Source organism: Acinonyx jubatus, chromosome A1, assembly GCF_027475565.1.
Source record: "Acinonyx jubatus isolate Ajub_Pintada_27869175 chromosome A1, VMU_Ajub_asm_v1.0, whole genome shotgun sequence".
Lineage (NCBI taxonomy): Eukaryota > Metazoa > Chordata > Mammalia > Carnivora > Felidae > Acinonyx > Acinonyx jubatus.
In genome coordinates, this window is record NC_069380.1 from 224,534,042 (window position 1) to 224,550,673 (window position 16,632).

Genomic DNA, 16,632 nt, shown 5'->3' on the forward strand with positions numbered 1-16,632 from the left:
TTTGTACCTGCAGGACAGCTCAGTTCAGACTGGCCACACCTGAAGTGCTCAGTAGCTCCAAACCTGGACATTTGGGACAAACATGCTCGCATACTGTCACTAGGAGCCCATTACTGACCCATCCAGACACACATGGAGAAACCGTCTTGCCATGGTTACCTTTAAATAGAGGAATCACCAAGGAATGCCAAACGCTGCTTGGTTCAAATGCCCTGTCATTTCAGGGGAAAAGTGCATCTTTCAAAAGCCCCTCCTGCCACAGTCACAGCGCAGCCACGGCCCTGCCCACCCGCACCCTCTCCCTCACAGCCCAGCTCCGTTCCCACTCTGCATGGCGAGCCTGGGCAGTCTGGGATGTTCGGAGATACTTCACAAGGTAGAAAGGAGGCCTGGCTACACTCAGGGCCTGCATGCTTGCTTTTCTGGGATTTCACGGTAACAAAACAAAGAAAGCACATTGTGAAAACCTGATTAAGGAGACGCTGAATATGGTCCCACCTTCCCTACCTGCTTTCATCACCTGGAGAGGACCCACACCTTCCGTGTTCTCAATTTATGAACGACACTGGCCCCAGAAGAAGAGCCCTCTCTCTCTCTCTCTCCAAACTGATACCATTTTGGTCTGAGTAACAGGTGAAATCCTCACGTCCACTCCAGCTCTTGATGGATTAGAAAAGCCCAGAGACACAGTGATAATGGAGAGAAGCACGAGTGACGAGGAGAGACCATACCCCTCACCAGGCTGCAAAGAAGCAGGGGCAGAAGCTGGGCACGAGCCAGCCGTGCCTCACGATCCCTACCTTTGTGGTTGAAGATGCCCTCCATCTCCATGCTGCTTCTAGAGTGGGCGATGCACAGAGAGCCGCAGGGGACCAGGCCTTCCGCGGCGGGGGACCGGTCGGTGGTCCGCACCAGACACCAGTCAGGCTTGTCGTGGGGCCGCTCCAACACTTCCACGGTCTGGCCACGGCGGATGGTCAGCTCCGTGCTGTTGCAGGCGGTGAAGTCGTGGATGACCACCGTCAGCTCGCAGCCGCCAGAGAGCTGGGGGGGGGGGGGGGGGGTGGAGAGGGACACGTCAGTGAGCTCCCGCCACCGCAGCCCCTGCGGGCGAGGCTGAGCTGGCCAGCAAGAGCCGGGGGCTGGGGCGGTGACTGGCCACCACCTGAGTGGGGGCTCTCCGGTTGGTTGCACTGCCCCTTCGCTTCCCTCTGGAATTACGGGGGCAGTTATTTGCTTTTCCGTGTTTTACTGTATGGCTATGATTTTTGAGGGTTTCACTGTTAGAATCCGATACAATTTTCCATATGAGCGTCCCTATCTTTTTGTGCCTGAGACATCATTATCTCCCTGCTCAAAATGTGCTATATAATCCTTTTTAAACATAGGGCACACTAGTAAAGACTGAAGGCTGCTTGGGGGATCACTGCATCATACGGTGACAACATGATAGTTTTACTTGAAGTTTCAGTTCCCACTTGGTGTTTGAGCCAGGCTATTAGTGTGAGGCTCTCTGGCACCACTTGGTTGAAAAAGAGAGCAGCCGCACAGCAGGGAGACCGAAGTGGCCACGAGATCCCTACATATGGGCAGTGCATGCCTTATTCTCTCTTCCAGTCCCTCCAAGAGCTCCTCTCCACCCCCCCGCCCCCCCAGGATACCTCTTAGCGGGCACTCCCGCCGGGTCCTTTCCAAGCCCTCTTCCCATGCCGTGTTTTAGCATGCCATTCCGTATGCTCTGTGGACGCTGGCTTACTTCCCTATGCTATGTGCTTTCCGGTCTGAGGCTCCTTTCCGTACCTCTCCCCTCCCACTAAGCTCACTCCCATTTTCTGTAAATTAGAACTCAACTAATTCTTAGGCCCTTTGAAGCACATTCACGAACTCCAGAAAGATACAGTGCCGTGATCACTATTTGCCTGTGGCCTGTGTCCCATTTGTCTGCTCCTTACACTGTTCATGCCCCAGGGACAGCATGCGCGCATATATGTTTATGTGTGTATACACATGTGTATATATATGTATATATATGTGTATACACACACACACACACACACTCATTAACATCCCTCCTACACAACAACCTTGTCACCCGCTCCCCATCTTTGGACTGTCTTGCTGGCCCCTCACTCCAGGTTGCCCCAGGAGGTTCCAGCTCTGCTGCGTGTCCACCATCCCCCTGTGCGGCTCCATAACCACACTCTCTGTGCCCATCACTCCCCAAGCAGACATCCCAGATAGCAGCTAGAGAGGACTCTCGTCACTGTTTCGGGCATTTCCCTCCAAAGCAGTGAGTCTAGGACATGACTCATTACCCGCCTCCCCGATCTGTTTCTCTTCCAATGCTGCCTTTTGGATAATGGTTTCACCATCAAGTCACCCGAGCTAAAAACTCTCTCTCCAAACGCTATCAAATAAACTTAAGGCCATGTCTCGGATTACTTCCTTCCTCTGCCCATCCGTGCCACGCTTCATTTGGATTTTGCGGTGACCTCCTGGTGGCCTCCCTAACTTCAGGCTCACCTTCCAAGCCATCTGAACGCTGCTGGCAGCTGCCTTTTTGAAATGCGGAGCCTCCCATTCAAGCATCTGAGACACGCGTTCCTTCGTGTGGGATTCAAAGCCCCCAAGCCCCCACAGCCAGGTCCCGCCCACCCTGCCCCTTGTCCTCATGTGCTTCACAGCCTGGAGCGTGTCTTCCTTGAGGTGGTCCTGCCCTGCACTGTGTCCATGAGATCCGTCTGCTCAGAACCCCCATGTCCCCACTCTATTCCAGGCCCCCTGTCAAAGCCCTCTGAGAAGTTGCTCCTGCACCTGTCTTAGGTTTTTAAATAAATCGTGTCTCAATTCTGAAATGAGCCACGTCTTGGGTTGTTTGTGCGTGTGTGTGTGTGAGCGCACGCACGTGCCCTTAGCACCAGCAAGCGGGTTTGTTATTTCTCTGTGAACTTTCCATGCCTGGTCCGTGAGGGGAGAGATGGGGCCCGTCTCAGTCATCCCCGAGTCCCAGTGCCAACAATGGCAGGTACTGGGATCATACGAAGAGGTTGCTGAATAGCCTTGAAGCCTAGCTTGCCCAGTGCTTTGTATCCCACAAGCAGATGAACATTTGCGGAAGTGAAAAACGCAAAATGGGATTCTCTAAAAATGCAGAGGCTGCATTTGAGAAATTGAAATGGAACGTGGGCTTTTCTCCTGTGACTTCAGGAGCGAACTCTGCCTGTGCTCAGTGTGCAGCACACCCAGGCTTCTGTCGCCCTGAAGGGCAGCAGCACAGAGAACACACAGGGACAGAGGAGTAGGCGGGCTGGGCTGTGGCCAGTGGGTGAAGGACCGCCTGGGCCTCCTGCTGGGAAGCAGCCTTGTTCCAGAAGCCTTGCAGATCAGATCCACCCGCAGAGAACTGGGAACCCGTGCCTCCTGCACAGGCCCGCAGCCTGCTGGCCCTGTCATGCCCTACGCTGTTCAGTATCCTCCTGTTCTAATAGCCGGTCTTTTGAGAGAAGTTTAGATATTAACAATAAGAAACACATGTCCACAAGACAACCACAGAAAACAAAACAAAACAAAACTCCTCCATAATGCAACACAAATATCGACAAAGTGAACTGTCTTTGCTAGGCCACAGAGGAAATTTCTCACAAATGTTTAATCCCCTTCTAAATTTTATAAATTCCTCTGTGGGAAACCCATGCTAAGTCCCACACGTTTCTCTGTGAACAAAGATGCTCACGTTAAAAGAGTTAAAGGCAGAGGTCCAAGAGAGAGAATTTCCCTTGTAAAACCCTGCATTATGGCATTATGGAAGGGGTTAATCCCTGTAACAAAAACGAGGGCTGTTTCCTGTCCCAGGGAAGGTGTGACCAGTGGACAAGGCCCAGTATGGAGTCCAGCGTGCTGAGGCCCCTCGGGGCCCATACTTCCTGGGGGCCCCCTTCCAGCCTGCTGGAGCTCCCCCGTGGCCACCAGTGACCCGCCCGTGTGTGCGTGTGTGTGTATACACAGCACAACCCCCGCCTGCAGGCTGCCTTGCCATTTCTCCACGCCCAGCCCTGGGAAGCACAACTTCAGGACACATTATCTCATCACCAGGCCTTTGCTGGCTTCATTCTTGAGCATGTTATTAATTTTTCAGACTGCTCTGAGCCACGTGGTATGTTCTGTGGGTGGGGGAAGGGTGGGAAGGAGAGAAAGGGGCTGCCTGAGGAGGAGAGTTAAGCTTGACTTTATTTCTGGCACGGATGCTTTAGCCCCTTACAGAGTAATCAAACACTATTGGAAACATCTGTGGACTTGACAGAGCATCAGAAATAAAAATCAAGCCTGTTCGGACAAAGAATCTCATACTGAGTTACATACAGTTCTTTTTCAAAGACCTCAGAGAACTTACTAACAAAACCTAGTACAAGAATCAGTTTTTAAACAGCACTAAGATTATCGTTTAAAAACATCGCTATCTTCTTGGTCTTACCATGAGAATCTCCTGCACAAATCTTTAAGGGACGGGGAAGCTAACTGGATGTTTTCTAGAGCACATACTTCCTGTGCATTTCTGTCTCAATGTTCACATCCGAATATTTTAAACCTACGACAAAACCTGCCTTTAAAACCAGTTTGCTGGGGCGCCTGGGTGGCTCAGTCGGTTAAGCGGCCGACTTCGGCTCAGGTCATAATCTCGCGGTCCGTGAGTTCGAGCCCCGTGTCGGGCTCTGTGCTGACAGCTCAGAGCCTGGAGCCTGTTTCAGATTCTGTGTCTCCCTCTCTCTGATCCTCCCCTGTTCATGCTCTGTCTCTCTCTGTCTCAAAAATAAACGTTAAAAAAAAAAAATAAAATAAAAATAAATAAATAAATAAATAAAACCAGTTTGCTAATTAAAAAAAACAAATTTTTTAAAATAAAAGACTTAAAATAACTATTTTGAAGGAGCAATGTAAATCATTACTACCTTGTAAGAATTAAATTCCTGATCGGAAAAAGTTCAGATAACATACATCGTTAAGTATGACTGAGACCATACTTGTTTTCAGTGATACTGCTACCAACAGTGACCCAATTTCATTACTGTGCTGAAGAATTACCATTCCATTGATCTCGTTTAAAAATTCACTTTCCCTTCCAGCCATACTCTGTGACAGTTTTCCCAGTATCTTTCTCACTTCTGTGTGTCTGAGGGACTTCTAGGAGGGGTTCCTCACCACATGCGTTTAGTTTAGGATTGCAATTTATGAAAATCCGAGTTTCCATGACTCACATTAACTCTTGTGAAATGCACATCAGAGGACAGTTTCCCCCTCCCCCTGATCTTTCGGCCTTTCTCCTTTAAACAACAAATATGGGGACTAAAAAGCATGGCAGTGAAAAGGCCCTCCTTAGCACATGGAGCACGGAAGCCAGCTAGGAAATGCCTCCTTCAAGACTACAAGGGCTACGGAGGGAACTCCAATGACCCAGATGCACAATTAGCAGCATCAAACCAGGGTCCCTTTGCCTGAATTCCCTCCAGAATGACTGAAAATGAACAAGCTGTAGTTTCACCCAAAAGGATGAAACACTCCTCTCTGGTCGCTGGCATGTGAACCTTCAACAATCACCATGCGGCACCGAATTTTATTTTTTATGTTCTCTGGAGAAACCGTGTTATGCCGTTGCTTTGCCTGAACCCAGTTAAAGGCAGTAACGAAAAGAGACCCACAGCGGAGGAATTCTCAGCCCACCCCTCCTCGGAGATGCCCCTCTCTGGTGCACAACGAGGCAGTTGTACAAGAACACACAGTTCTGGAGGGACAACGGCAAACATCTGGTCTGAATAACCGAGCTCCCAGGTGAGTTCTCGGGCAGCTTCTGCCAGAGGAGGAGCAGGCTCTTTACGACTAGCATGGCGGACCACGCGGCCCTTGCTGCAAACGATTCTACTTCAAGAACCGAAGATCAACTCAGGTGGGTGTCTGGCCAATGTTCGGAGAGCAATTCAAAAGGAAAGGGGCATTGTGGTCTAATAAAAGCCATTTTTCCTTAAAGAACAGAGTGTGTCAACTCTGTGAACAGTCACATCCTACAACCCAGTACAGTTCAGTCATTCAGAAACCTCACAAAAGAGTCTTGTGGTTTTGCGGAGGCTCCACACAGAGCAGACCAAAAATTGGCTGCCTGGTTAGAGAGGATGAGAGCACACGGCTCCGTTACTGGCAATGCTCACAAGAGAGGGGCGGCCACTGGCATCTCTAAGAGTTCCCCAAGGAAAGGCGTCACATCCCTGGCTCTCACCCACCCAAGCTTCTCACTGCGCAACTGCATGGACACAGGGGCGTATCAGCAACCATCTTACCCAGGTGAGCAGCCGGGCCCATGCTCACCCCGACCCCGAGGCCAAATCCACGGGAGAAACCTTCACCAAAATTTGCTGAGTTTCAGTGCGGACCACTCTGATGGGCTCTCACACACTGAGCATAGAAATCTGTGAGAACTGAAGAGTGGTTAATATGGTAAATTTTCTGTGGTTTTCACTACACACGCACATAAAAAAAAAAAAATCTGTGAGAAGATTTTTTTCCCCCCAAAGCAGCAGCTTACCATACCCAGTATTTTATCCAGAAAAGAAAGCGGAGTGTGGTACTCAGGGGTGTTAATTCTTTACTGACATTGTCGCACGGTGGTTTTCTGACATGAAAATCATTCTTGGAAGGCCTCCCTGACTGTGTGATATACGTGAGGTGGAATGGAAAATTTGATGTGAAAAAGCAAACTTAAAAGCCCCACCTAAAAAAAGGGCAAACTTTGAAGTAAAAAGTGAGGCCAACTGGAGGTGGGACAGCGAGTTCGTATGGGGCTTCACAGAAGCTGACCTGCACTAACATCACGTTTCCCCTCACTCAACACGCCAGAACGGGGATGCCAGCACCCGCCGAACAGATCGATGACCAACTTAATTGGTTAACGCAGAGCGAGGCACGGGAGCTGGGAGCAGACAGCTGAACACCACCCGCACTCCCTCAGGTCACCATGCCCTGGAACAGCAGAAACTCTGAGAGACCACTTCACCCAGAGGAGCCCGCTTGCTGAACTTCCTGAGTGAGCAACACCATCTTTCATCCAGAGAAGTCCCTGTGAAAGGACTCCTCACGTCTTTGATGCAGGGATGGGAAGAGGGAAGGTACGCCAGCCAGCGACCAGCTGACTGGGCTTCTCGCCAGAAGGAACCACAGCTGGAGTAAACGCCCTGCCTCCCGTCTGAATCAAGCGGGCATCCTCCTATGATGGTTACTTTGACCAGTTCCGTCAAATTTACATTAAAAAGCGTTTCTCGATGCACCACTACTTTTATAAACACTTTTGCTAAATTTCTATCCGAATTTTATATTTAAAAAAAAACCAAGGGGCGCCTGGGTGGCGCAGTCGGTTAAGCGTCCGACTTCAGCCAGGTCACGGTCTCGCGGTCCGTGAGTTCGAGCCCCGCGTCAGGCTCTGGGCTGATGGCTCAGAGCCTGGAGCCTGTTTCCGATTCTGTGTCTCCCTCTCTCTCTGCCCCTCCCCCGTTCATGCTCTGTCTCTCTCTGTCCCAAAAATAAATAAACGTTGGAAAAAAAAAATTAAAAACCAAAAAAACCAAAAAAACCAAAAAAAAAACCCAAAAACCTACCTTTTCTTAGAACTGAGGCTTTCTACTTTGGCGTGGGGGATTTTTTTCTGATTAAAATTATCAAAGACTACGTTCCACTTTGTGGTTTTATGAAAGCGCTTAAAACACTTGATAAAAATTACAAAAACCACAGTCACTTAGGAAGACCGAAAACAAAGATTAGCAAAAGGAAGGAACAAAGGCAGGTGTGCTCCATCACCCTGGCAGGGGCGGGGGGCTGGTCACCCTGCTCATGCCTACATGTTCCGGGCTGGCACACACTGGGTGATCCGCGAGTATCCGTGGACGAACGACCCTATCCTGGGAACGCAGGCAGTCGTTTTATGTGCGCGTGGCCACAACGCAGCGAGGTGGGTTAAAGGGGAGTGTGTGTGTGTGTGGGGGGGGGGTATGTTTTGAGCAAGGGTCCCCCTCTTCTTCAGGGACTGCCCATTATGTGGTATTTTACTGCTGAGCCACCAAAATGCCTAAGTCCAGGCACTAATACTGAGCAATGTATTCTTAAGGCAGCTTCCAGCTCCAAACACACACAGCTCCAAATGCACTGTGCTCAAGAGCGGGCAGATACGAGGGCAGCGAGGATGACACAGGCAGCCATCTGCAACGGCCAGTAATGAATATCAACATCCAGGAATGAGGGAGAAGGCAGCACTTTTGAAGAGGAAGCCGCAGCAACAACTGTGTACATGCAAGGCAGGCAATGTTCTCAGTACATGCTCATAGCCCCGAGGTGATGGCACCATCCCCCAATTAGAGATGAGGAAACTGAGGCACAGAGAGGCGAGGTAACTGCTGAAGGCTGCGGAGAAGCAGAGCCCAGAGATCTGGCTGGCGAGCTCTTCCTTGTTCTTAACCACCTGCCGTTTTGATGTTCAGTACTCTGAGTGACTACTTTGTCACCACTCTGAAGCCAGAGTGTTCTGTCTGCGGGGACGAAAACCATGTGCCGTCCTGAAGAAAGGCTTCTGACTAAAATGACTCGATGTCATGCCCACACAGGGGAAAACCTACATAAGGTCCTGGGAGGCACGGGGCTCTGGCAAGGCCAGCAGAGGACCTCCTCTGAGCAAAGCTTCTGGCACCTTCAGCCAGGGGAAGCGGCTGGAGCTCCGGACCGGGGCTCACCTCACTCCCGGCCACGCTGCTCTGTGCCAGGGACGCTGCTCTGTGCCACGTACGCAAGGGACACAAGGGACCGGGGCTGGAAGGAAGTGTGTGGCATTTCCTGAGTAGGCTAAACACAAGTTCCCTTTCTCAAAACTGTGAATTCAGCCAGTTTTAAAAATGTATGCTGCAATTTACATAAATCCACCCAAGTTCCAAGTGTTAGAATGTTGCTTCATAGAGAAAGTTGGTTGACTTTTTAAACTACGTAGACTCTCATATCCCCAACCCAATGCTATATATGTGCTTCAGTAAGAGTAACTAAAACCATTTGTTGTTTTTTTTAAATACGTGGATTCATATATTAATATTACAAGCTTAGGGTAGTTCATGCCAAGTGTCAGTCTCAAATGAATTTCTCACTTATTAAAAATAAGAACTGCATTACCTTAGATGTAAAAGAAAGCTCTCACTGGCCCCTGAAGGCTTGGGTCAGCCTTTCCAGAGGCAACTTCCTCTTGCCTTGGTGATTCATCTTGACCTCAAGATGCTTTGTTCTAGAGTAGCCTATATTTCATTCCCGTATTTTCTACTTTCCTTATACTATAAATTTTTGTTATATGAAATAAACCACAAACTAATAAGGCAAATAGGAAGAAAAAAGGTTAAAAATGCTTTTTTAATACACTAAAAACATCTACCTCCATATCCAGCCCTAATGTGAAATAGTAACGCCTAGGCACCAACAGGTAATTAAATCCACATTTTGTTTCTGGCTTTCGCTTTCCACTGCTGGGTGGCCGTGTGAGGGCCATCCAACCCTCCCCCATCTCCTCAATGTCCTGAAGCCTGGCTCAGCATTCTCTTCCCTACCTCAGGGAGACAAACGCAGGACAAATGAGATAAGAATCTGGCAAGAGTAAGAATCTTGATTTCTTTGGAATCCAAATTATATTTTCATAAGATCATTTCATGAGCATTAAGCACCACGAATACGGGCAAGAATCACTGCTAAACTTACTTTTGGAACAAAGAGATGCCATATTTTAAAACTGATGTTTTCAAGGAAAGAAATGTGCTCATGGGGCATGTGGTTTGTATCTGTGACCTGTCTACTCAAGGTCTGTGAACAGTGCTCCCTGGAAAGAGGGCGTCTCCAGGAGCCGCTCCTTAACAGACCCTTCCAGAAACATCCTGTGCCTCATCTGAGAATGACTGCAGCGCTGGGCAGATAACCTTCCCTTAAGAAGTCTCCAAGAGGCCGAGTCAAAAACATCCCCCCACCCAGTTTCTGAAATGGACCAAAGTCCATGATAACAACTAACTCACAGCAGACATCATAAATTAAGTCAAACAGGCAGAATATGGTTAAGTAATTTCCCTCACCAGATCTATCTGCCTATATCATCAGAGGCTATTTAAACTTTCTGCGGAGTGGAAAAGAACCTTGAGACATGAAAAGTTACTGCCATTGGAGGGAAAGGGGTTTTCTGGTTAAGCCTAGTTCAGTGAAACTGCATTTTACAAGCTGACTCAAAAAAGCAGGTAGTTTCCTAATATTCAAAATGTGTTTTCCTGAATCATCTACGACCCCGAAATATCTACTAGAACAAAAAGGGAGATGGCTGCAAGAAAATGTTTTGGAAGCAGAGAACACACAAAAGCCGGCATTCATGTGGTAGCAAACACATCTCTTCTTTCTAAGGTCCAATGGGAATGTCCTCTCCAGACTCCAGATTTTGACTTATCGTTATAATATCTCACATGCTATTTATTCTCATCCCAAGTGCAGACCCCCAGAACTGAGGAAAGTAACTTGCTGCATTTCTACAATCTTAGGAAGATAGCTCACTCCTTTTTTGTACTTTTGAACCTACGAAGGACCTATGGTCTCAGTGAGGGATATTAGAGGAAATACATGCCATGTCCACTTAAAAAATGAGTTTTGGAGTGTCATTACTTCCAGACGGTTAGGAATCATGGGAGGCTGTGGTCACGGCTCCACCAGAAGAGCCGGGGAGAGCCTCTGCAAAGCCCAGGTGCAGGGGCACGGCAGTACTTGCAGAAGTGGTCCTTAGGGGTTTCTGAGCCACACAACAAAGTTTAGAGACAATGCAGTGGAGCAGGTAGGCAGAAACTGGTGAATTCCCTCCACAGAATATGTAACAGGCAGTCCTCTAAAGACCCTAGCATCCCACCAGACTCCCAGGGTGAAATGATTAATTCCTACAAACCTGTACTTTTCTGGTCGTGGTTCATTCCTCCTCTCTCATTGGGTACAAACAGAAGTTGCTGTCTTAATAGCAACAGCCTTACGATAATGCCTCATTTTTCTATAGTAGTTGTGCAGGCCTGAGTCCAACTTCACATAAGCCTATTATACTACAATAGATCCAAAGCACAAGCAGTTACACGGTTCCTAACTACAGGACACAGCCTTATTTTTGTGAACTGCAGTCAGCCACACATCAGGGGACCAGGAGCCAGGAGTGGGCGCTTGCCATCTCAGAGTGGGAACGGGAGAGCCAGAGCACCTAACCAGACCCAGGGGGCATTTCCACACCACTACCGCCAACCACCCAATTACCACATGCTGCCTAAAAAGACACTTGCCCCTTCTTTTTGGACCAACCTCTAGAAAAGTCTTAGCACACCTTCTAAAAGGCAAACCTTTTACATTTATTTATCTCTTTGGCAATTTCACTCAAATACCATATGATTTCACTCATGTGTGGAATTTAAGAAACAAAACAGATGAACATAGAGGAAGGGAAGAAAAAATAAGATAAAAACAGGGGAAGCAAACCATAAGAGACTCTTAAATACAGAGAACTGTGGTGGGTGGGGGGATGGGCTAGATGGGCGATGGGCTTTAAGGAGGGCACTTATTAGGATGAGCACTGGGTGCTATATGTAAGTGATGAATCACTGAATTCTACTCCTGAAACCATTATGACACTGTATGTTAACTAACTTGGATTTAAATAAAGTTTATAAGAAATCAAATATTTCATTTCTAACAAGTAAACTTTAAAACTCATTTCTAGAGTAAACCCACACCAGACCCAGCAGAGCACATCTGGTGAGAATGCGAATTGGGGGCTGCTGGGCGCACAGCTGCCGTGGGGACGCTTGACCCAAGCAAGCCCATGAAGTGGTCTGAGTGAAGGTGGCCGCGCCCCAACCTGAGCTCCTATTACTTCCAACACCGCTTTTAGGTGGAGGTCTTGTATAAACGGGCGATTCTGATAACTCTGTCACCTCGATCTTTTTTTTTTTTTTAAAAGAAAAGAACCAGAATTACTCTAACGAAACATTTCCAAGTTCGAACTTTATTCTCTTAACTAAATGGCCATGGGGTGGGGCCACAGAAGAAACGGCTGCTCCGCACTGAACGCCTGATGTGTCATTCATCTTATTCCCCATTATTACCCCTGGCAGGACATACCGGCCACCGGGCTCTGAACAAAACAAAAACGAGATGCCGTGTTTATTCTCCCGTCCTGTTACTCTAACCATTCAGAGTTCTAGGACTTCCTATTTAGTAAACTCAAAAAGCAGAACAGAAACAACAAATGACTCAAAGCAGAAAGATCTGAGAAACGAAATCGCTGTAAAAGAGCAATGCTTTCCAACCTGCTCACTGCCCTCCTGCCAACCGCATCACACACCACGAATCCTCTGCAAGACCGAGTGGGAAAAGCCCACCATCTGGGCCCAGACACTGGGCCCGCTCCTCTGTCAGCAGCCCCTTCCAAATGACGCTGAGGGCGAGACACTTCCGGGCTACAAATGAGGGGCTGTGCTTCAGGAACACAGGAATCCTCGATGTGGCAAGTTAAATAAAACCCCTATTTACGGTCAAATAACCTTTTTAAAGAATTTGGTCTAGCAGTTTAGAAATAGAACACGTGCTCATCTCAGTGGGAATGGAAGACTTAGTTGATGTGACTGTCCCCCAACTCTGCGTATCTGTGCGTGATGGAAGCCTGGATTCCAAAGTCTCCTGTCGATGTATTTTGTTGGCTTTGGGATTCCATCAGGACAAGTCACGGGATTCTCCACACCGCACCCCTTCCGTAGAAGGCACAGCTACATGCGTATTTTCCGACAACGATCAGATCTGTGTGCCTGGCGGTCAGCTCAGGTGCAGGCTGGTTCGGGGCTCACTCCCTGCATTCTGCTGTGCCGCCCTGAGAATGCCAGGGCTCCTGCTTCAATCGGAGCAGATCCACTTTCACCCTCAGGGCTTGGTGTAGCATTTAACTTAAAGTGATAGGCTCTTCTGCTTATGTAAAATTGACAAGCTTAAACACTCTGCCCTAGAACACCTGACAGAAAACCAGGTGATGGCACTGGGCAGGGCAGGCAATTTCTTCCTGAATCCTCAGACTTGACCCCTGACATCCCCAACTTTTTGCTCCTGCTTCTGTGCCTGGCACCACTTAGCACACAGTGACTGTTTGAAAGGACTGGTGACAAACTGTCACTTATAGACAGAAACAGGCTGCTTCCTATCAGAGCCAAGACTAGCTACATTCACCCAAGAAAGTGCTGTTACAGCTTACCTTATCGCTGTCCAGTGTGTTCTGAGACGTCCGTGAGGCAATTGAAATGGTGTCAGGCTGGCTGCTCCCATCGCCCTGGCTATCCAGATCCTCTCCGTCCCTGAAGAAGCAAACACACTTTTCATTCCTGACACTACGGGGTTGGTCAAGACTGGTGCAGAGCGTCTATGAGTCGCTAGAGACACAGATTTGCTCAGAGAGGCACGAATCCATCTGCGTCACTGCTGCCACCAGCATCGCGTGAGCGGTGACCGACCCCTCTCGGCTGCGCGCTGGGATGAGTGGCGGACGTGTGCCCCCTGCTTAATTCGCACAACGGTAAAACACAGGTGTGGTACTTCTGCCTCAGAAATGAGAAAGGCAAACAGCGAAGTGACAGTACAGCTGGTCCTGGTCACAGGCACGACCTACATGTGTGTCCAGATTCACACTTGCGGTGGGAAAGGGGAACAGACAGGGATTTGTACCCAGCCCTTCATTTTCTTTAGGCCGAAGGGAGGTTCTCATCGTGACAAAGCAATTTCATTACTAAGGATGATGTTATACATACAGTGTGTTTAAAAAAAATATTCCTCAAGATATTTAAGAAAAACAATCTGTGAAAAACAGTAAGTTAACACTGCCTTGTTCTCTTCCTATTAAACAAACTTACCGAAAGGCCCCCAGCACTCACCTCCTTCCCTTCTGTCTCGTAGCCGGTGCCGTCTTGGGGATGTGAATGGGCTCCTTCAGGGCCCCTTTCAGGTGAATTGTCCTTTCCTGTATCACTTCGCGGATGTGCTTTATCCAGTCCTGCTTGTTTTCTATGCTGGAAGCCTTAACGAGGTGTGAGAGTCCATCAGGACACAGAAGGCGTCCCCCTTCCAGAACCTGCTCTAACCACACTCAGGTCTCCCACATTCCCTGAGTTTCCCCATCTCAAAAATAACTTTTCAGCAGAAAAGCAACTGCATCCCATGTTTAATTTGCCATTTTGAGTATTTTTTCATCAAAACCATTTTCATTTTATAGCACATATGTTACTCCAGAATTATTTTCATAATCAGCAATTCCCCAGTCCCCAAACCTTTTAAGGGGCACCTGGGTGGCACAGTCGGTTAAGTGTCCGACTTTGGCTCAGGTCATGATCTCACAGTTCGTGGGTTCAAGTCCCGTGTCGGGCTCTGTGCTGACAGCTCAGAGCCTAGAGTCTGCTTCAGATTCTGTGGCTTCCTCTCTCTCTGCCCCTCCCCAGCTCGCACTCTGTCTCTGTCTCTCAAAACTGAATAAATGTTAAAACAACAACAACAACAACAACCTTTTAAGCAGCTGTGGGTAAACATGAAAACGCAGCCAGTCCCAAACTAAAGTTTCTTGGAAGCTATTCAGACAAAGGCTAGCAGTCGGCGGTTCGTGGCCCTCACTAATGCCCACCCATCTTGCTGCCTCATTCACTGTACTCATTGGACAGCAGCTGCAGAGGCCACCGTGTCCCCACCTGCACCCGCGTTCACTCCCACTGCTCTGCGGGGTCACCGCCCCCCCCCCCCCATCCTCGTGTTGTAAGGGGGGAACCATGGCATGGACACATCAGAAATGTGCCCCATGGGACACTGCGAGTAGCTGAAGCAGCCGGGACTCTCGGGCTGGCACGGGGTGGATGCCATCCATGGGATGACACAGCCCATCCTCCCGACTTCCGCCTTCACCTGCTTCCGGTTGGACCAGTTTCCTTACTGCCAATTACAGACGGTGGATTTACCCCGGTCCCAATACAACTTCTGAAAACGTGCTCCAAACAGGACACACAGTGGATACTCAGTATGTGTGGAATGAACACATATGGCATCGCTTTGCCCACACTTTTTTCTTTTACTTTGCCTCAAAGGAGGTTTTTTTTTCTTTTTTTTCTTTTTGCACGTTCTGGGCCTTAGTAACAGTTTTTCATTTCCTTGTAAGAAACATCAACTTCCTATGACATAAGCATAAGTCCTTGTCAATGACCGAAACAGTTGTCAGAGGGGTCGCAGCTGAGCCCCTGGCGGAGAGGGGCCAAGTGTTTTCTCATGGTGCACCTTGTCTTCAAAAACAGCAAGTCGGAGCCCATGTTGGGAAAGGAAATTAAAATTGAGACTCTTTTTTCTAAATAAAATGTTTTCACTGGAGGATGTGTCTTTAAAGTCGCTGAGGGCTAGGAACAGAGGACTAAATGCAGGGAGGCGGGGGTGGGGGGGGGCAAAAAGGAGCCTCTTGCTCCCATTCCCAGACCTGAGACTGGAAGGCAGTAACCCAAGTGCTTCTGGGGCCAGAGGCAGGGCGATCAGGGACTACGGGAGCCTGTGCAGGAAACCAAAGTGTCTCAGGGTGGCCAACTCTGAAAACTACAGATCTACTGGCATTTAAATGCCTGATGCGAACATTCAGGTTAAGCAAAGAGAAGCATCTGAGAAAGAACATTTGGCAGAGTTTACAGACAACTGAGGGAAACTATTACTACGGTTCAGAAATAAACGGAATTCTCATGATTTCACAGTGAGGTGATCATTACATTTATGGAGAGGAATTCTCCTGACCTTAAAGAAATTAAACAAGGAAAAAAGGTGCCAGGTTTTGAGAAATTGTAACAGAAAGGCAAGCCAGCTAAAGTACTAAGTAAAAGGTCCCACTGGTCTGAGAGATGGGAACAGTCTGATGCAGACTCTTGGTAGTTTTCATCTGTTTCAGGAAGGATTTAGAAATAAGACTCTCCTTTCCAGGGTACAGCGTAAAAAAGACCAACGTTTTGTGTTACAACTACCAGCACCCCTGCCACCACCATCATCACCTCCTCCAGCACAGCCGTCTTCTCCACCACCACCTCTGCTCCCCCCTCCACCTCCATCATCACCACCACCACCACCACCACCATCTCCATCACAACCGCCTCCTCCACTTCCACCAACGCCTCCTCCACCACCATCTCCATCTTTGCTGGCATCTCCACCACCACCGTCATCTCCATCACCACCACCTCCATCACCGCCGTCTCCTCCTCCGCCACCACCTCCACCATCATCCCCATCTTTGCTGGCATCTCCACCTCCACCGTGATCTCTGCCATCACCTCCATCACCACCGCCTCCATTTCCACCACCACTTCTATCACTTCCAATATGATCTCTGTCTCCATCACCACCTCCGTCTCCACCTCCACCACTTCTATCACCACCTTCACCTCCATCTCCACCTCCTCCCCGCCCCCCCCCCCCCCAAGCCTCCCCTCCTCTGCCTCCACCACTTCCAGCTCCACCACCACCACCACCTCCATCTCCTCCATCACCGCCTCGGTTTCCATCTCCATCACC

At 48.8% G+C, this 16,632-nt stretch overlaps 1 protein-coding gene across 3 annotated transcripts in view; it reads right to left on the reverse strand.

Moving 5' to 3' along the window:
* Positions 1–16,632, reverse strand: part of TRIO (trio Rho guanine nucleotide exchange factor) — a 353,418-nt gene that overhangs the window by 76,880 nt on the left and 259,906 nt on the right. For all 3 annotated transcript variants that reach the window (XM_053202016.1, XM_053202021.1, XM_053202025.1), the window contains exons 32-34: positions 13,983–14,125; positions 13,310–13,409; positions 801–1,044 (exon numbers count right to left, since the gene is read on the reverse strand). In XM_053202016.1, the coding sequence (XP_053057991.1) occupies positions 801–1,044; positions 13,310–13,409; positions 13,983–14,125 (487 nt within the window). The remainder of the gene's footprint in view (positions 1–800; positions 1,045–13,309; positions 13,410–13,982; positions 14,126–16,632) is intronic.